Source organism: Leucoraja erinacea, chromosome 20 (assembly GCF_028641065.1).
Source record: "Leucoraja erinacea ecotype New England chromosome 20, Leri_hhj_1, whole genome shotgun sequence".
NCBI classification, from domain to species: Eukaryota; Metazoa; Chordata; class Chondrichthyes; order Rajiformes; family Rajidae; genus Leucoraja; species Leucoraja erinaceus.
In genome coordinates, this window is record NC_073396.1 from 33304729 (window position 1) to 33325876 (window position 21148).

General features: G+C 42.4%; 1 protein-coding gene across 1 annotated transcript in view; it reads right to left on the minus strand.

The window, feature by feature from the left end:
- Window positions 1–962: 962 nt before the first annotated feature.
- The window catches only part of ercc4 (excision repair cross-complementation group 4), a 40401-nt gene continuing 20215 nt past the window's right edge, over window positions 963–21148 (minus strand). Inside the window, 6 exon segments of the mRNA XM_055651846.1 lie at window positions 963–2496; window positions 2498–3057; window positions 3376–3488; window positions 5948–6040; window positions 15646–16225; window positions 17404–17511. Coding sequence (XP_055507821.1) covers window positions 2323–2496; window positions 2498–3057; window positions 3376–3488; window positions 5948–6040; window positions 15646–16225; window positions 17404–17511 — 1628 coding nt within the window. The 3' untranslated portion in view covers window positions 963–2322.

Here is a 21148-nt window from a genome sequence, read left to right on the forward strand (position 1 = left end):
ATGTCTGCTGCCACGGGTAGTGGGGTCAGACACGATAGTGGTATTTAAGAGGCTTTTAGATAGGCGCATGGATACGCAGGGCATGGAGGGATATGGATTATGTGCAGGCGGAGGATATTAGTTTAACTTGGCTTCATGTTTGGCGTGGACATGGCAGGCTGAAGGGCCTGTTCCTGTGTTGTACTGTTTTATGCAAGAACCATTCAGCACCTCCTAAAGTCTCAGTAAGTTTGATTGAGGCAGGAAATAAATCTTGTCTGAGTATAATTAGAACATAGTACAGCACCGGAACAGGCCCTTCAGCTCATAATATCTGTGCTGAACAAGATGCCAAGACCAACTCTTATCTGTCTGCACATAATCCATATCCTTCCAGTGAGTTGTTTAGTTTATTGTCAAATGCTTTTTTGTTTTGCGTTATCCAGTCAGCAAAAAAACTATATATGATTACAATCTAACCGTCCACTGTGTAGAGATACAGCATAAAGGGAATGTTACCATATGCCTATCTAAGAGTTTCTTAAATCCTGCTATTATATTTGCCTCCACCATCACCCAAGGCACCATATTCCAGGCACATACTACCTTGTGTAAAAAAACGTGACACACATCTCCTTTAAACTTTGCCCCTCTCACCTTTAGCCATGCCCTCTCGTATTTGATATTTCCATTTTGGGGAAAAAGGTTCTGACATCCTACCCTATCTATGCCTCATAATTTTATAAACCTATCAGGTTCTGTCAACCTCTTTTTTTAATTGTTGTGCAGATATTTAAAAAAAATCAATCTGCTCTTTCAGTTAAGAATAACTGCGAGGTGGGAGACTGGAGACTTCAGAGAGCATTCACACACATCCTTGTAAACTGTGCTAACTATAAAAGATCGATAGTCAACAGACCAAACACTTTCATAGTTGCTCAACATCTTCATTCAAAGTGCATTTTTTTCTTCTGAAACCTTGATTTAAGTGCTACAATGTTTATTAACTGGAAAGTTTGACAACCTCATAGTCAATATTAAAATATTCAAAATATTCAAAGTACAAAAAACACTGATTCAATATTCAAGCTCTTTCCCTGACTTTAATCAATTTGAAAGATAGATTATATTCTCCATTCTTTTTATGTTTAATTAATTCTTAAAATGGTTCTGAGAAAGCTTCATGTGGTCTCATTTTCTATCCTTGTATATTTAACACCAAAATCAGTAAAACCAAAATGATTTTTTTTAACATTATTAAATTTGCTATCTAGGGGATGGCATGCTGTATTAATTGATCTGTCTAAAAGATTTCCTTCAGTTAAGATCAAGCTTCCAACATCCATATAATCAATTTATCCATTTTGTAATTAGCTTGATTGTGTCACATACATTTATGAAAATTCCATCTTGAGGATAATAATCCGAGGAATTCATTTTAAGGCTACTGGCTATAGAAACAAATCCTTAATACTGTTGGTCCATTAAACCTCGTTGCTTGATGCCACAGGAAAAACTACTTCTCTACATGTCATGTCATTCAGCAGGTGTGAAGGTTGGATATTCCAGTTATGTTGGACTCCAACCCTCATCAACAGAATCTTCCAAGCTGAAATGATCCAGAAAGTTTAATAAAGGTTCTGCCTGGCTTTTATGATTAAAAATGCCAAAGGGATATTTCAAAGAGTTAACGCTTAAGAAGCCTCCAATAACAATATGTAAAGCACTGCGAGGGATGAATCCAACATGACAGATGGATTATAATCTAGACAGACCAGTTAATCAAATATATGCAGTGGTGAACATCTGCAATCTATTAAGCATCTACACACATAAATAAAGCATCTTGGTTGATTCGACTCAATGACAGACATTAGCTGGATTCATATAAATAAATTGTCTTTTTAAAAATGTCTCCTGCACATAAGTAGCGTTGATTTTATCATTTTTATACTCCACTGTCTTGTTTGTCTAACTTTTTTTTTACATATCTCTAATGAATTGAATATTAAAAAGGATTAGACAAGGAGCAGATTATTATAATGTACATGACACTTTCAATGCATTGTAACTGTATCTTTTGACTGTGGCAGACCAATTTCTCTCCGGGATAAATAAAGTTGTATTGTATCGTACAAAGATCCTCAACAAAAATAGGGATCAGCCACCCACCTAACTGTTGAAGCTGGAATTCACTTAGTGCTCCTGATGTTATTACCTAGATAACTACAATCCGATTTGAAACATTTCTTGTGATAGTATCCAGTTATTTTTACAATTTACAACAGCTATTGATTACTGAATGCAACAGAAGATTTCATTAAAGTCGTTCCACCCTGAACATCACCTTCTGTTTTTGACTTGTGCTGCCTTATCCATGTATGAGGAGTGAATAAACTCCCAGATCTGTTTGGCATTGTTGGCATTCCCCAGGATGTCAGCTAATTGTTCCTGCGAGAGTTTTACAAGTTCAGCAATGTTTTTTACGCGGTTCATCAGTGCCCGGCAGTTTTTTACCATTCACTCCTGGCATTTTCATCAAGAAATCCTGTGGACCTGGATTATATCGGTCTGACTCAGAAACAATTTCAGAATCAGCTGTGACGGCCATGGCAGTAGCTGCATCAGGCTGAGGGCGTTTTTGTTTCAGCTCCTCAAACAACTCAGCGGAGACATGTGGAGAGGGACACCAGATGATTCGCAGCTTGGGAAAGTGTAGAGTCAAGAGGGTGATCTTGGATGTAATGTCATTAATGGAAATCTCCTGGTGGAAGGATCCTCGGAAATTCAGGGCGAAAGGCTTATTGGGGTCAAACTCAATCAACAGGACAGGTCGTTTATAATACCGTGACATGGCAATGCACTGTGTGTATAGACGGCCATTGTTCAAAGAGCCGATCAGATCACTCACACTCTTGCGTTCAACACAAATGTCAGGAGTCAGGATGTAATCACCCACTTCCAAGGTGACTGGCTCCACGTCAATGCCATGCCGATGTATCAGCGACGGCAGCTCACTGCGGAACTCCCGTAAATCCACTATAATGCGATGTTGCTCGTTCTTCTGAGCCTGCCCACCTGCATGAAGACAAAGCAAGCATAAGGCCGGAATAGAAGAAATCATGGCTTTTAAAAAATAAATCTTTAATTGTCACACAAAAATGTAAACATTTCTACTTCTAAAATAGTAAAACAATTACCTCGGCTGGATAGATTAACAGAAAGAAATCAGGCAAAGCACTTACAAGTCTTTAATATTGCTTAATAAATTGGTATTCTCTTCTTGTCATTTTTCTTCCTCTCTTTGCCATAGAAGTTTGCCGCATTTCCACTAGAACCCATATTTAGATCCACAACATAAATAATAAATAAAGGACTTGTTCAGTTTAAACAAACCTGCTTTCCGTGTGTCTGTTTCAGCAGGTGAGAGGCTGCCACCTCGTGCAAGATCTGGGTTGGAGTCGTTTCTTCCCTCCCTCTCCTCAGGAACTACCATTATTGCCTTCTCCCTAAAAACAGCCAGGGGTGAAATTGTTAAGTCAGAAAACCTTCCTAAGGATTATCCTTTACACAAATTCCTTATTTATTATTCTAAAGGCTTTTATTTTATATCAGTTGCATTATCAGTTGGAACTGGACAGATTACACTAGCATCTAGCCCCTCCCCCCCCCCCCCCCCCCCCCCCCCCCCCCCTCCCCCCCCCCCCCCCCCCCCTCACAACGTTAACAATGTTGTAAAGAATGAAACGTTGCAATGAGAAAGGCTTTTCAAAAAATTTGCTAAAATTCTGAAATTTGGTTCCAGTGGCTACAAATTTACAAGAGACACTCATTTTGTAAACAATGAAGTTCAATATATTGAATTTTTTTCAGGTCTTGATAGGGTAGGTGAGGCACTGATGTTTAACCAGGAATCAGTCTCAAAATAAGGGGATGGTCTTCAGGATGAGATGTCCTGCAGTCACATAGGTAGGGAATCTACAAACACTCCTGCCAAGGGGTTGGGGAGGCTCAGTCAATCAGTATATTCACGAAAATGATTGGTAGACTTTTGCATATTAAGGGTATCAAAGGATGTGGGATTAGTCTAAAGATCCCTGAGAGTAGAAACATAAGTGGATAGGTGGTAAAGGCAGCATATATATATTCATCAATCACTGTAGAGTATACAAATCAGGGTCACATTACAGCTACAGGTGTAGAGTAGAGAGCATATTGACTGGTTGCATCGTGGCCTGGTTCGGCAACTTGAACAGGAGCGGAAAAGATTGCAAATAGTGGTGAACATTGCCCAGTCCATCACCAGCTCTGACCTCCCCACCATCGAAAGGATTTATCGGAGTCGCTGCCTCAAAAAAGCAGCCAGCATCATCAGAGACCAACACCATCCTGGCCACACACTCATTTCACCCCTGCCACCCGGAAGAAGGTACAGGAGCCTGAAAACTATAACTTCCAGGTTCAGGAACAGCTTCTTCCCTGCAGCTATTAGGGTATTAAACACTAAAATCTCAAATAAGCTCTGAACTACAATAGACTATTATTATTATTATTGCCCTATTGTTCGTTTTTTTGTGTGTATGTATGTGTATGTGTATATGTGTGTGTGTGTGTGTGTATGTGTATATGTGTGTGTGTGTGTGTGTGTGTGTGTGTGTGTGTGTGTGTGTGTGTGTGTGTCTATATATATATATGCGTGTGTGTACTTGTGAGTATGCGTACATATACATATACACACTGAACATTTTTGTTCTCTCTCGTTTATTATATTGTTTATAGTGTGCTATGTTTACATATTCTGTAGTGCTGCAGCAAATAAGAATATCTGGGACATATGAGAATAAAACACTCTTGACTCTTCAGCTTTATAAAGCTTTGGGTGAGGCCATAATTGGAGAATTGTGTGTAGATTTGGTCACTGCATTACAGGAAGGATCTGGAGGCTTTGAATAGGGCAGAGAATTAGATAGGGTAGATAGCCCAAAGTCTCCCCCACCTCCCCAAAGGTGAAAGTGTCAAATACTAGAGGGCATTGCTTTACTGTGAGAGGGGGTAAATTTAAAGGAATTTACAAGGCAACACAGGGTGCCTGGAACATGCTGGCAAGGGAAGTGGTAGAAGTAGATATTTAGACAGGCACATAGTAGGCAGAAACTTGAGGGATATAAATCACGTGCAGCCAAATCTGTAGCTTAAAGTGGCACTATGGATGGCACAAACACCATGGGTCAAAGGCCTGTTCCGTTGCTGTTTGGTGTTTTATGTACTCAATTACATCTGGAGATTTTAGAGAGCGATGTTGATATTTTCAAAAACTAATTGTATATTGTTCTCTGTCAATCATTTATTCCCAATTTTTGGCAATTAAAGGGAAACTGATCATTTGGTTTATCCTATTCTATAATCATAACTCTTATCACAAAAATCAAGTGAAAGAGTCACCATCACTAGTTTAGAAAACAATTTTACAAAGTGTTTCATTCACAGCACCGACTCCACTCTCCCCGTTGGATTGCAACCTTGTCGTGGTCGGGGAGCTTGTGTGCCTCAGAGACCCCTCGAGCTATGCCAGCGGGAGATTCGTCTCCTGTTAGGGTCTCCCATGCTGGACAGGTCGAAGGGTAGAGGCGAGACAAAGAGCGATCCACTGGTCCTCCAGGTTGGAGGTTGAGCACAGGGTTAACAACCCTGTCTCGTAAAAGAAATATGTTACGGAAACAGCAACTGAAGGAATCAACACTACTGGGCGTGATGGACTTCCAGGGCTATCGACAGATGCTGGGATAAATCAGGCAGCACCCCAAGAATGGCCCTGCACTGGGCACTGGAAGGAACCTGGGGTAGTGTCCAGAAGCTAGCCCAGAACAGACAGGAGTGAAGGACCTTCGTTGCTGCCCTGCATGCCAGGAGGCATAATAGGCAGTAAGTAAGTACAGGCTCCACTGAAGCATCTGTTCCATTCATTTACCTTATCAGATTCTCAAAGGCCGTCTTCTCCTTTCTCAGATTGGTCAGGTATCGTTGCTCTTCTGTGGAGCCTCCATATATTAGGAAATAGACTCTAGAAGAACAAAATTAAATGTAGCATCAATCCTTCAGGCACCACATATGCGTAATGATTCATGCTGAAACATGTGCATGACTGCTGCTTAGTTTACAAAAACAAAAGACAGAATATTTAAGCAAAATTGGCTTGTAGCTCCCTTTGACTCAGCTGTGTTACTCTCAATATAAGTGTTCAGTTTGCCTCATTAACATTCAACAAAACAGAAGTGATGATATTGGTGGAAAATAATTTATCACCAGGCTTCAGGAAAGAAAAACATTTTCCCATTGATTTGCATGAAGGAAACCTACTGAGAGAGGAGGAGCACACAGGCAAAAACAAACATTATAAAATGCCCGCGGAGACACAGGAAACTGCAGACGCTGGAATCTGGAGCAAAAAACAAACCATTGAAATATAGAATTACCATCGACAGAGGCACTTAGAGAAGATTGGGAACGAGAACATTAAAAATCCCGAAAGAAACATGGGAAAGACATTTGATATATATACACACATAAATGTTCGATTAACGTTAGACGTAACTTAATTCAATTTAAAATTCTGCATAGATTATATTACTCGAAAACTAGATTAAATAAATTCTATCCAAATACTTCCCCCATTTGTGACAAATGCTTATCTCAAAATGCCACTATAACACACTCTTTTGTATCTTGCATAAAACTTCATAAATTTTGGAGCGAAATCTTTGAAATTTTCACAAAATTATTTAAGATAAAACTTGACCCTAACATTGAAATGATTATATTCGGATCAATGGAAGATGGGAATAAACTGAATATGTTTCAAAAATCCTTCCTTAATTATGGTTTAATAACGGCAAAAAAACCTATACCTAAATTTTGGAAAAATACACCCATACCAACGGTTAAAATGTAGATTTCACACATGTCGGAAACCTCACATCTTGGAAGAAATGCGACTCCTCCTAACAGACAAAGCAGACCAATTCTTAATGATTTGGTCTCCATTTATCGACTTCTTACAAGCATATGGTGCAACATAACCGTAGAAATTAACTGGTTCAGGATCGGGTGAAGGGTGATCAAGAATAATAAATTGCTATTTCTCCTTCAATCTCCTGTTTTCTTTTTCTCTCTCTATTTTCTCTCTTTTCTCCTTTCCTTCTTCTCACTTTTTGGTATCGCACACTTCTCTATTTCTCTACCATTCTCTTTCTTTTCTTTCTTTTACTGCTAAAAAAAAAAGTTGTACATAAAATGTAACATGTCAATATATGTTAGGTATCTACTAGGTACCACATTATTGTACTTACTTCTAATAAAATTAAAAAAAAAAAAAAAAAAAAAACTTGGTGAAAGGAAAAAAAAAATTTGGAGAAACTCCACGGGTCAGGCAGCCTCCGTGGAATTAAACAGATGATAGTTCCAAGGTAGGCGTATTTAAAAAACATACTTTTCCCCCTCCATGCAAGAGCATTTTGTAGCGAGTCATAGATTAATGAGAACAACCAGAACTACAGCAATGACACTGACTTGAATTAGAGCATTAAATTGATGCACAACAGTTGGAAATAACTTGCAGTTACAAGCTACTAGTCCAATCCCTGAACTAATCCTTTGTTGCCAGGTCATCTATATTCCTTACCAAAATTTTACATTTTTCGTGTATATTCTTTTATAACTATAAAACTAATCTTGGATGTGTGGTTTGTGTGTGTGTGTGTGTATTTATTTATTTGTTTGTGTGTGATCACATCTTCTCGAAAAAAACGACGTGCTGACGGTGACATTTTTACATATTCCGAGAGATTTATTCCGTGAAGTCAAAAATCGCCTTATCTGAAAATTTCATGCATTATTTCTCGAGTTATTAATCAAAATGTTCAAGAATCTGAAATAACTGGAAATAAAACCGAGCGGCTTTGGCTGATGAAGTTATGACGTCACAATGGGTCTCACGCTGTGTTCCACGTGCTGCCAGTGACGTCCCCGGCTGCCCACTGCCCGGGGCCGCCCGCCCCACTACCCCCCCCCCCCCCCCTCCTCCCCCCCCCCCCCCCAACTCTCCCCCCTTCCCCTATATTCCCCCTCCTCTCCCTCCTCCCACCCGTTATTCAAAACGAGCAAGTCCAGCCCTGGAATGAAGCTGCCAAAATCGCAGTTCTTTGGTTGACGCCCCCCCCCCCGCTCCCACCTCCTCTCTCTCGCCCACCCCTCTTTCCTCCCCTTCATCCCCCCCTCTCTCTACCCCCCTTCATCCCCCCTCTCTCTCCCCCCTTAATCTACCCTCTCTCTCCCCCCTCTCTCTCTGTCTCTGCCCCTCTCTCTCTGTCTCTGCCCCTCTCTCTCTCTGTCTCTGCCCCCTCTCACTCTCTGCCCTCTCTCTCTACCCCCCTCCCTCTCCATATGTGCCTGTGAGTTGGGTGCTATGCGTGAGTGGATAGAGCGGGGATGGGGTAAAAGGAGTGAATGAATAATATTATTATAATATCAAGGGCGGTGGCTAGTGTGTGTGTGAGACGCTGCAGCCCCCCCCCCCCCCCCACCACAACCACGCGTTGAGGGGACGGAGCCCAACGGGTCCCCCTTGGTCTAGTATTTAATTAAAACTGCAAGCTACCGCAGTGACTTTATCCTGATGATATATTTTTGGTACTGAAGTAGCACGAGCAGAGTGAGCTATCAAATTCCAATTCTCCATGTCTGTGTGCCCTGACAATTACAAGTACAAAACCTGCCACTGCACTGTAAATAATGCTCAAGTTAGGGGTGGCATGGTGGCGCAGCGGTAGAGTTGCTGCCTTACAGAGCCAGGGACAAGACTGCAGATGCTGTCTGTAAGGAGTTTGTACATTCTCCCCGTGACCACGTGGGTTTTCTTTGGGTGCTCTGGTTTTTTCCCCATACTCCAAAGATTTACAGGTTTGTATGTTAATTGGCTTTGGTAAGTTGAAAAAATTGTCCCAAGTGTGTGTAGGTTAGTGTACGGGGTGGTCACTGTTCGGTGCGGACTTGGTGGGCTGATGTGCCTGTTTCCGTGCTGTATCTCTAAACACTAAAAACCTGGTCTTCATGTTTCACCTCTATGTGGCCTCCAGGCAATTGGACTAACATATTTATTCTTCATCAGGTTAATAAACATTTGAAGAATTGAGCAGCAATGCTGATGATATTTACTACTCATTTCTGGAACAAGGTGAAAATTTGCCCCGTTGATGCTGGACAGTCCCATATGCTTGTTGATGGGTATAATGGTAGTGGACAGTGGGCAGTCTGTCAGGAATAGGTTGCCAATCATACCATTCTTCCACAATGTTTTGGAGATCTCAATGCAATGCAATCTAAATCGAAAATGGAGTAGATGATCACAACTGGCGTGTGTTTACTGCAAGCGAACAAAGAAAAATGCCTCCAAAATGTTACATGCCCAAAATGTTTTTGAATTAATGTATTTAAGTAAAACAGTGGTTGGTAAGAAAAGCAGCTCACGACTTCTACAGTTAATTTAAAATGTTGTATACATTTTCCCCATAATCAAATAGAAATAGCTTGAGAGAAGAGTGTTTCGTCTTTACATGAATATTTTCATGCCAAAAGAAAATTATGTTTTTGACTGCATTTCAGGCAAATTTTTATTCCAATGTGATGAGTAATAATTCAATAGAAGACTAGCTATTTTGCAAATTTTGTTATTGCATTTTATAATTTGTGAATTTGATGTGACATGGAAATGTTACAGCGACAGAAAGAAGATGACCGTGACAATCACTAGCTAATTATAAAAATCTAACTGGTTCACCAATAAAATCAACTCTCATTTTCACAGTTGAACATGATCTTAGGATAGACCAGAGCATTAAAGGTAGAAATCAGAAAATGTTATAAAGCAGGAAAGACAGCAGCCAATCTGAGCAAAGCCAGGTCCTACAATCAACAACAAGTGATCTGGCAATAACTGAAACTCAAAAATCTGCAAATGCTGGACATCAGAAATGAAGTGGAAAAATGCTTGAAACACTCAGCAGATGGGGTAAAATCTGAAAGAGAAACAGAATAAAGCTTCAGGTCCAAGACCCTTTATCAGAACTGGTATGTTGAGAAAACACATTAGAGAAAAGAGGTTGCAGGGAGGGCAAGGTTAAAATAGATGACAAAGGACATTTCTTCAACAGGAAGCTATCATGGTGTTAGGACAATAATGGAATGGTGTTAGGACACCAATGTCAGTGGACAAAGGGGCCAGTTATTGATTTCAGGAATGTGTAGGAAGGAACTGCAGACGCTGGTTTAAACTGAAGATAGTCACAAAAAGCTGGAATGGCTCAGCGGGTCAGACAGCATCTCTGGAGAAAAGGAATAGGTGACGTTTCATGTCTGAAGAAAGGATTCGACCTGAAAAGTCACCTATTCCTTTTCTCCAGAGATGTTGTCTGACCCACTGAGTTCCTCCAGCTTATTGTGTCTATCATTGATTTTAGGAAGCATGGCGGATTATACAGTATGCCACAATCAGCATCAATGCTACAGGTCAAAATGATTGAGAGCTTCAAGCACCTTGGCATCAATATTACCAATCATTTGTCATGGACCAACCAAACTGATGAGATCCTCATGGACAAGCACATGGACATTGTGGGCCGAATGGATTATTGGGCTGGCAGCTCAGTCACTCAAGCCTGTTGTGCTGGCAGCTCACTCACTCACGGCTGGTGGGCTTGCAGTTGACTCACGACTATTCCTTGAAATTCCATTTCAAGCAGGGTGCAAGGCCTCCAAATTCAAGTGCAGTTTCTTACCACTTCAAGCAGGGTGCAAGACCACCAAATTCAAGTGCAGTTTCATACCATTTCAAGCAGAGTGCAAGGCCACTAAAGACACAGAGTCGTGACCTCTCCCTCCTCCATCTTGCAGGGATTGAGCCACGCCCACACTTCTGGGTTTTATATTCCCTCTCCTCCTCCCACCAGAAGTGGCGTGGCCTTCATGGCGTGATTGACAGGAGAGTGAATCTCAACATTTTTTAAACACTAATATTTATTTTTCATCGATGGGAAAAATCCTCGGCACCTGATGTGGAGGGGGACTCTGAGTAAGATGGCCAAAAATCACAGCCGTACGTGGTAGCGGTTTTTATAAAATCAATATAAAGCGCAAACAGGAAGTGGTCAAGATTAGACTTTTAATTATATAGAAGGCAAGGCAATTTTAATTCGGCAAGGCAACTTTAATTAGGCAAGGTAACTTTAATTAGGCAAGGTAACTTTAATTAGGCAACACAGCTTTAGCATTTCCAAACCAAAGGCAACACAGCTTTAGCATTTCCAAACTATATTTTCAAACCACATTAAGGGCGGTACGAAAACACCGCCGGGGACGCAGAGGTGGGTTAAAGGCCAGGTTAGAGCTAGCCCCACACAGGGCAGCGATTCCTAGCCTTTTCCTCGCCAACGTGCGCTCACTGGCAAACAAAATGGATGAACTCCGGCTAAGGATCACCTCCCACAACCGGATCAAGGACGGCAACATCTTGATCTTCACTGAAACTTGGCTCAACACTGACGTTCCTGACAGCGCCATCCAGCTATCGGGGCGTCATTTACTCCGAGCGGACAGGACATCAGACTCTGGTAAGACCAGAGGGGGGGGTCTGTGCATTTATGTAAACAAAGCATGGTGCACGGACTCCACCATCATCGAGAGTCACTGCTCAGCTAACCTTGAATTCCTCTTGGTTAGATGCAGACCGTTCTATCTGCCCAGAGAGTTCACCTCCACTGTTGTGACTGCAGCCTATATCCCTCCTGATGCTAATGCCAAGCTTGCAATGAAAGAGCTGCATACTGCCATTAGCAAACAACAGACGCACAACCCCGAGGCAGCCTTCATTGTTGCGGGTGACTTCAATCACTCCAACCTGAAGACTGTACTCCCCAAATTCCACCAACATGTATCCTTCCCCACTAGAGTAGACAAGACACTGGACAAAGTCTACACCAATATGGCTGAAGCTTACAAAGCCATCCCCCTCCCCCACCTTGGTCAGTCTGATCACGTCTCATTGTTCCTGCTCCCTAAGTACTCCCCACTCATCAGACGGGTTAAACCAACTGTAAGGACAGTTAAAGTCTGGTCAGAGGAAGCGGACTTCACACTTCAGCAGTGTTTTGGAAACACTGACTGGAAGGCGTTTGCAGCCCAGGCCACCCTTGACTCTCACACGGACATTGATTCCTATACATCCTCTGTTCTGGACTTTATAAACTCCACCATCAATAGTGTCACCTCCCTCAAACAGGTGACCATATACCCGAATCAGAAGCCATGGATGAACAGCGAGGTCAGGCTACTGCTGAAAGCACGGGACACCGCTTTCAGGTCAGGCGATGCTCGAGCCTACAGTTCATCCAGGGCTAACCTGAAGAGGGGCATCAGGAAGGCCAAGCACTGCCATAAGCTCAGGATTGAGGAGCACTTCAACAACAACTCCGACCCCCGACGCATGTGGCAAGGCATCCAGGCCATCACGGACTACAGTCCCTCCAACATCACCCCCACATCCAGCGACGCCTCCTTCCTTGAGGAGCTTAACCACTTCTATGGCCGCTTCGACAGGGACAATCTAGAGACAGCCATCAAGGCTGTGCTACCTGCCGATCACCAACCCCTCACACTCACCCCCTACGACGTGTACGTGGCACTGAGTAGGACTAATGCACGTAAGGCTGCTGGCCCTGACGGCATCCCCGGGCGCGTGCTCAGGGCCTGTGCTGCGCAGCTGACAGACGTCTGGACTGACATCTTCAACCTGTCACTTGCCCAAGCAGTTGTCCCCACTTGCCTTAAAGCCACCTCCATCGTGCCAGTGCCAAAACACTCCACTGCGGCAAGCCTCAACGACTTCCGCCCAGTTGCACTTACCCCCATCATCACCAAGTGCTTCGAGAGGCTGGTCCTGGCACACCTCAAAAGCTGCCTACCCCCCACACTGGATCCCTATCAGTTTGCCTACCGCAAGAACAGGAGTACGGAGGATGCCATCACAACGGCACTTCACTCCGCCCTCTCCCACCTTGACAACAGAGACACTTATGTAAGAATGCTGTTCATCGATTACAGCTCAGCATTCAACACCATTATTCCATCAAAACTGATCACCAAACTCGGTAACCTGGGCATCGACCCCTCCCTCTGCAACTGGATACTGGACTTTCTAACCAACAGACCCCAGTCTGTGAGGTTAGACAAGCACACCTCTTCAACCCTCACCCTGAACACCGGCGTTCCTCAGGGCTGTGTGCTGAGCCCCCTCCTCTACTCCCTCTTCACCTATGACTGCACACCTGTACATGGTACTAACACCATCATCAAGTATGCAGATGATACAACGGTGATTGGCCTCATCAGCAACAACGATGAGCTGGCCTACAGGGAGGAGGTCCAGCACTTAGCAACATGGTGCGCTGACAACAACCTGGCCCTTAACTCCAAGAAGACCAAGGAGCTCATTGTAGACTTCAGGAAGTCCAGAGGCGGCACGCACACCCCCATCCACATTAACGGGACGGAGGTGGAACGTGTTTCTAGCTTCAGGTTCCTGGGAGTCAACATCTCCGATGACCTCTCTTGGACCCACAATACCTCTACTCTGATCAAGAAGGCTCATCAGCGTCTCTTCTTCCTGAGGAGACTGAAGAAGGTCCATCTGTCTCCTCAGATCCTGGTGAACTTCTACCGCTGCACCATCGAGAGCATCCTTACCAACTGCATCACAGTATGGTATGGCAACTGCTCTGTCTCCGACCGGAAGGCATTGCAGAGGGTGGTGAAAATTGCCCAACGCATCACCGGTTCCACGCTCCCCTCCATTGAGTCTGTCCAAAGCAAGCGCTGTCTGCGGAGGGCGCTCAGCATCCCCCCCCCCCGGACACTTATTATTTTTTTTTAATTCAAATCGTTTGCTATGTCGCTCTTCAAGGGAGATGCTAAATGCATTTCGTTGTCTCTGTACTGTACACTGACAATGACAATTAAAATTGAATCTGAATCTGAATCTGACAGGTTAGTAAAACCACTCAGTTTAGTAGACATGTGTTCAGTGTTATTCACAGCTCAGACTGAGAGACGTGACCCTCTCGCTCCCCCATATTGCAGAGACTGATGGAGGCACTCAACACTTCCGGGTTTTATAGTCCCTCCGGAAGGGAGTGGCCTTCAGGAGAGAGAATCTCAACGTTTTTTAAACACTAACAACTCATTTATTTTTCATCAATGGGGAAAATCCTCTTGTCTTACGCAGCGAAGGGGGAGTCTGAGTAAGATAGCCAAAAATCACAGCTGTAAGTGGCAGCGTTTTTTTCTAAAATCAATATACAGATCAACAGGAACTGGTCAAGATCAGACTTTTAGTAATATATAGATAGATAGATTACTACCCCTCACCTATGTGCACTTATTGCTTGTCAGGCTGTGACCTGCTACTCTTCTCTTCTAGCTTTCTCCTCTTTCCCCAACACAATCAGCCTGAATAAGGGTCCTGACTCAAAATGTCCCATATCCATATTTTCCAGAGATGCTGCCTGCCTGACCCACTGTGTGTTTGTTTTATATGAATCAGGCTGATGATTAGAGTGGCAGTTGTGAGACAGTGATTAAAAGACATGGATGCAAAATGTGGGCCAGATCTGTGGCAGAGAATTGAATCCAAAATGAGAATGTTGAAAATCCCAGCAAATCAGGCAGTGGAGAGATAGAGATCAAGTTGATATGACAGGTACATAACCTTACATAAGAATCAACCAGTTTTCATACAAACAGGAAATATGAACTACCCATAACTGTTGAATATGATATCACACACTAAAAGCTGCACCATGCCAAGATGGTAAGATGTTCCTCAAATTAGCAAGTGCCTTGTTAAAACAATGCAGACAGATTAGTCAAAATGCAGTGAGACAGAAAATTAAAGTACCAAGCAACCGGAAGCTCCATTTTGACCCTGTGAACTGAACAAAATGCCTATTCAAAATCAAACACCATAGGTTCAGCTCCTCCAGTTTAGAAGAAATCACAAGCTGGTTAGTTCTGCTGTAAGGATATTCATCAGTAATTTTAACTCAGTTGTTTTTTTCGCCATGGACACTGCCTGGCGTCTGGATATTTCGAGCATCCTTCTTTTGGTTTCAGGACTAAGGAGCAGTTTTGACCTGCATTTCAATACATCACTTTGGTTTCTCTCTCCTCCAGCCATCTTTAATCTATTCACCAGACCGTTCTGTAAACATTGCGATCACCTAGGGAACTCTGGCCTCAAACTAACTTCCAAAATGAGAACGAGAGAGAAATTTACTTGGAACTCTCGTGGATATCAGAATAACAGTGCAATGAACCAGGCCATGCAGGTTACAAGATGAAGGCACAACACGTCATGTTTTTAAATTCAATTCAAGAAACCTTCAATTTTCCTGGTGTGGTTTAGATGTAGTCAATTCTTATTGATTTTTGAGGTGCCTAATAGATTATTGAATTATAGAAAGAATTTCAAGAAAAAGGCCACAAAAATATTGCCAAGCAATAAGTATTACTTTCAGAGAAAAAAAATGAGTGTCAAGTTAAAAAAGTTAGACGTCGACTTACCTGAGAGGCTTGCCTGGCCTGCTTGCCCTGTATATCTCAAGCTGACGAACAAATGAGAGTTCTGCATCATAGAGTATGACGTAACGAGGTTCAATTTCATGCAGTACACGTGACAGACTATATGGGTCACTACAGCCCAGCAATGGATGGAGAATAATGAGTGGTTCCTTCAGGATTCCATAACAGGCATCAGTTGGCAGGTTCAACATCACGTCATCAACTTCCGTTTCTTCGGTTATATGTTCCAGGCTAACACTGTCATAATCTTCTATGTCCTTCTCTTCCTTACACTCTTCATTATTTTCTCTTCCAACCATCTGAGTCAATGTTAGCTCTGATTTCTTCTTTTTAAGAGTCTCTGTTCTTGCCTTCTTCACTTTAGGCCCATTGCCAGACTTTGGTCTCACCTTGGATTTGCCAGGCTTAAGTTTCATGGTGGCCATCAGTAAATGCTCGGCCTTCTCATTCTTCCCAAAGGTTTTATTATAAATCTTCTTTAACAAGTCTTCCGCTCCAATGCTGATGTATTCCTTCAGCTGTGCACAGGTTTGATCATCACTGGCACAGATCAGCACGTGACCTACACAGAGCAACATGAAAGGCCACAGCAATCATATAACCATTTTGAAAATACTTAAGCAATATCATGCTGTGTGTGTTTAAGAAAGATGTGATTAGAACTCGTTCCTGTGTATAGAAAATATTATTTAGTGCAGCCAGCGGTGAAAGTAATAAGACTGTCACCTTTAGGTATTATAAATTAATAACAGAAAATATTGTTAAGACTTGAGACCACATTCACTCTCATGTAATTTATAGATATTTACGTTTTCTTGATATCTCTTCAAATTTCACATTACATTAATTTTCACTTGTCCTTGTTTTGCTATTGTTTTTGAACTACATCTGGATTTACATCATCAAGGTTACATGTAAAGGCTCACATAACCTAGATGATGTAATCTAGACTATGTAGGCCTTTGCGTAATCTGATGATCTGTACGCTTGATCATCTACGTTCTAAATTGCAAAATGCAGGCGCAGTGAAAAAACATAGACGATGACTCAATGAATGCCTTCTTCAGTATTTCTAACTGTATTTCTTCACCCGTTTTATATTGATGATTAATTATTTTACTCTTCCAATGGTAAAGAAAATAGGTTTTGAGGCCTGGATATCCAACTGAACACCAAACTGCAAGTGTGACATTAGAACTGAAGCCTTAACATAACTTCTGCCTACTTAGCCTCCACTTCTACATATGCTTACGTCTTATGGAGCTTTAAATGGTTGAGTTACTGTAAATAGATATTTCTCTTTTTACATTCCTATAACATGTTAGTTAGTGTTAATCATTCGTACTAACATGGATTGCCCCAATACACAATGTAATGGCTTCACTGTTGAGCTGCATAGTTTGAACAACTTGGCCCTATGCCCATCTGGGAGCATGGGTTGTGCATTTGTATGCAACAATCATTGGCATCATCCATCAACATGCAATAAAATGGAAAATCTGTCATTTAAACACCACGGTAACTCAATTATCCAATATTCAACAACATTTCAAGTACAATTTCACGATCCACCCCAGTCCCAGCTGTCCCCCAAAGCTATAAAAGTTGTGATGCGGAAGCAGCATCTTCTGAACTTGTTCTTCTTATAAGATTTACACAATCAGTGACAAAGCATGCATTCTGGAGATAGACACATTTAAAAAAAGGCATTCAATTTCCCCAGCTGCTTGTTCAGCTCACCAGAGTCAGTCAGTTCTTCACTGGGTTCATTTTCTCTTTTTATCTCAGTTAGTACTTCACTCAATGCTTCCCACTTTGGATTCATCTCCAGGACAAGTTCCTTCTTTTCTTCAAAAGAAAGTACACAGCAGGCATTTAGACAGCAGTTTTCACAAATCCATGTTTACGACATGCAAAGTATTTTCAGTCTGGTCATGTGCTAATGACCAGTTAATCTATTTTATTCGTAATGTTAAGATGGATTAAATATTGCCCACAGTACAGAAGATCCCATGCTATTCTTTAAAATAGTGTCACTGAACATTTTACATCCAGCTATGTGTAGACCCACGTTATCTGCGAGATGGTATTTCACTCCTTAAGAAAAGGACAGCAGAATCCACAACCTTCTATTTTAGAGACAAAAGTGACACCGATATAATTGCACGTCCATAAGAGGTTGGTTATCAGCAGCTTCAACTTTTTTTTCTCCGAAAATGTTTTTAATTGTTTTGAAATATACAAAAGCTTCCTCTTTCCTTCAGTTTGATACCAACAGAAGGAAAGACTTGTATGTGACTGCCAAGAGTCAAGCAATTGTGTCCGTTTGATAGCTCATAACACTAACGCCACCAGGGCAACGGGCCTTTATGGCTAGATGCGTTTCAAGCAACTTGGACTCTTGTATATTGTCTGAGTGGACTACAGTATTTTACTTAATCTAACATTGTGATTATGTACAGTAATACTTTATTGACCTGGGTACAAAAAAAATCAGTGTACATTGGTATATGTGATAATAAAGAACTATTGAACTTAAAGGTTGACACAAAATGCTGGAGTAGCTCAGCGGGACAAGCAGCATCCCCGGAGAGAAAAAAAAAATGGGTGATGTTTCTGGTCGAGCCCCTTCTTCAGACTGATCATCTACATTAGTCCCACCTGCCTATGTTTGGACCATATCTCTCTAAACCTGTCCTACCCATATACCTGTCAAAATGTTTTTTAAATGTTGTTATAGTACCTGCCGCAACAACCTTCTCTGTGAAACTGTGGAGTTCTTTGCCACAGACGGCTGTGGAGGCCGTCAGTGGATATTTTTAAGGCAGAGATAGATTCTTCATTAGTACAGATGGCAGAGGTTATGGGGAGAAGGCAGGAGAATGGGGTTAGGAGGGAGAGAGATAGATCAGTCATGATTGAATGGCAGTGTAGACTTGATGGGCCAAATGGCCCAATTCTACTCCTATCCCTTATCCCCACTCCTATCCTTACTCTTACAGTTTGTTCCATATTCCCACCACCCTCTGTGTGAAAAAAAATGTTCCTCAGATCCCTAGTAAATCTTTCCTTTTATTCCCTTCCTCTTGGTAAAAGACCGTTCATTTACCCCATCTATTCCGCTCATGATTTTATACACCTTTATAAGATCACCCCTTAGCCTCTTGCGTTCCAAGGAATAAAGTCCAAGCCTGCCTACCCTGTAGCTCAGACCCTCAGGTCTTGACAACATCTTGTAGATCTTCTCTGCAGTCTTTCCAGCGTAATAACATCCTTCCTACAGCAGTGTGATCAATACTGAACTGAATGTTGTAAGTGTGGCATCATCGATGTCTTGTATACTCTTGGACAAGGACAAAGGACAAATGACATTTATTGTCACATACACCAATTGGTGTAGTAACATTTGAGTTGCCATTGCAGCACACCAATAAAATAAACACAACATTATAGAATACTGTATTCATCTATATACTTCTATACTCAATACCTGACTGATGAAGGCCAATGAACCGAAAGCCTTCTTGACAAACCTGTACATCTGTTACATAATTTTCACGGAACTATGTACCTGCACTCTTAGACCCCTCTGCTCTATAATATTCTCCAGGGCCCTGCCATTCTCTGTGAAAGTCCAGACCCGGGTTGATTTCCAAAAACGCTACATCTCACACTTCTCAACAATAAACTCCATCGGCCATTCCTCTCACCACTTGTCCAGCCGATCAAGGTCCTGCTATAATATTTGATAACAAGCTTCAGTATCTTACCAATACAATCAATACCACCCACTAACATCATATGCAAACTTACTAATTATGCCTTGTACATTCTCATCCAAATCATGCTGTTCCTCCAATTTACACTGGGCCTCACTCTGGCAATGGAGGAGGCCCAGGACAGAAAGGTCAGATTCGGAATGGAATGGGGAGTTGAAGTGCTGAGCCACCGGGAGATCAGGTTGTTTATTGCGAAATGAGCATAGGTGTCAGGTCAAGCGATCGCCAAGCCTGCGCTTGGTCTCACCGATGTAGAGATGTTGACACCTAGAACAGCGGATGCAGTAGATGACGTTGGAGGAGGTGCAGGTGAACCTCTGCCTCACCTGGAAAGACTGTTTGGGTTCTTGGATGGAGTCGAGGTGGGAGGTAAAGCGACAAGTGTAGCATTTCCTGCGGTTGCAAGGGAAAGTATCCGGGGAGGGGTGGTTTGGGTGAGAAGGGACAAATTGACCAGGGACCTCATATTTTGTTTGGGTAGTTTACACCCCAGCGGTATGAACATTGACTTCTCCAATTTCAGAGTCATTGCTTTCTCCCTCCTTCCCCTCCCCTTCCCAGCTCTACCACAGCCTACTGTCTCCGCCTCTTCCTTTCTTTTTCCCACCCCCCCCCCCGACATCAGTCTGAAGAAGGGTCACGACCCGAAATGTCGCCTATTCCTTCTCTCCATAGATGCTGCCTCACCCGCTGAGTTTCTCCAGCATTTTTGTCTACCTTTGATTTTTCCAGCATCTGCAGTTATTTCTTAAACAACACAACAGCGTTTACAAGGTGTCCATATGAATACTTGAATTGGCCAGGCATAGATTACGAGCCAAGTGCAGAAATATGGGACAATCTTAGGTAAATCGAACAAATTTAAATGCGGCATCTACGTCAGCATGTACAAATTGGGCCTAAAGGCCTGTTTCAGTGCTACATGACTCCATGATTCAATACTGGAAGATGGGATGGGTACAGATGGGTCAACATCTACATGGTGGGCCAAATAGACTGTTGCCATGCTCTATGACTCTAGGTCTTCTCAGAAGATGGTAAATATTTGCAATTCTCCACTCAGAGTGCGGTGGAAGCGAGATCAATGTGCATTTAAAAAAATAAGCAAATACAAAATTAAAAGAGAATTGAGTGCTATGTAGAACCAGCACAGAAGAGGCCTGGGCCGTAATCAAGGTAAATAGCCATGCAGGCTTGAAGATTTGGCATACTCCTCAAAAGGTAACTTGATTTACTTGATCCTCAAAAGGTAACTTGATTTACTTCAATTTCTTCTAAAGGATTATTATCTAACATTAAAATGTGGACTACTATGAAAGAGAGGTTAGAACCTTTGCCAACTGGATTGTAGATACATTAGCAGTATGGTCAATTTGGTAATGCAGTGCCACCTTTGTTCTGGCCACCACACAATGAAGATGGTATTCAGAAGATGCAAACCATTACTGGAATAGAAAATTAAGCTTTCTCAGTTCAGCAGGTTAAGTTTACGAATTCCAACAACTAAATATTAATTCTGGAAACATACACAACTGCTCAAATGCCAGACAAAAGAGCTCCAGTTTATTACAGTCCTTATTGTAGCAGAGATACAGAAGGCACCGGGAGCCCGCGGGTCCCTGGAGGGAGACCGCTTTTTCAGGGCTCTCGCAACGGCGACTTCCCCCGCCCGAGTTGCGGGGTCGAGGAGCTCCTGGAGCGGGGCC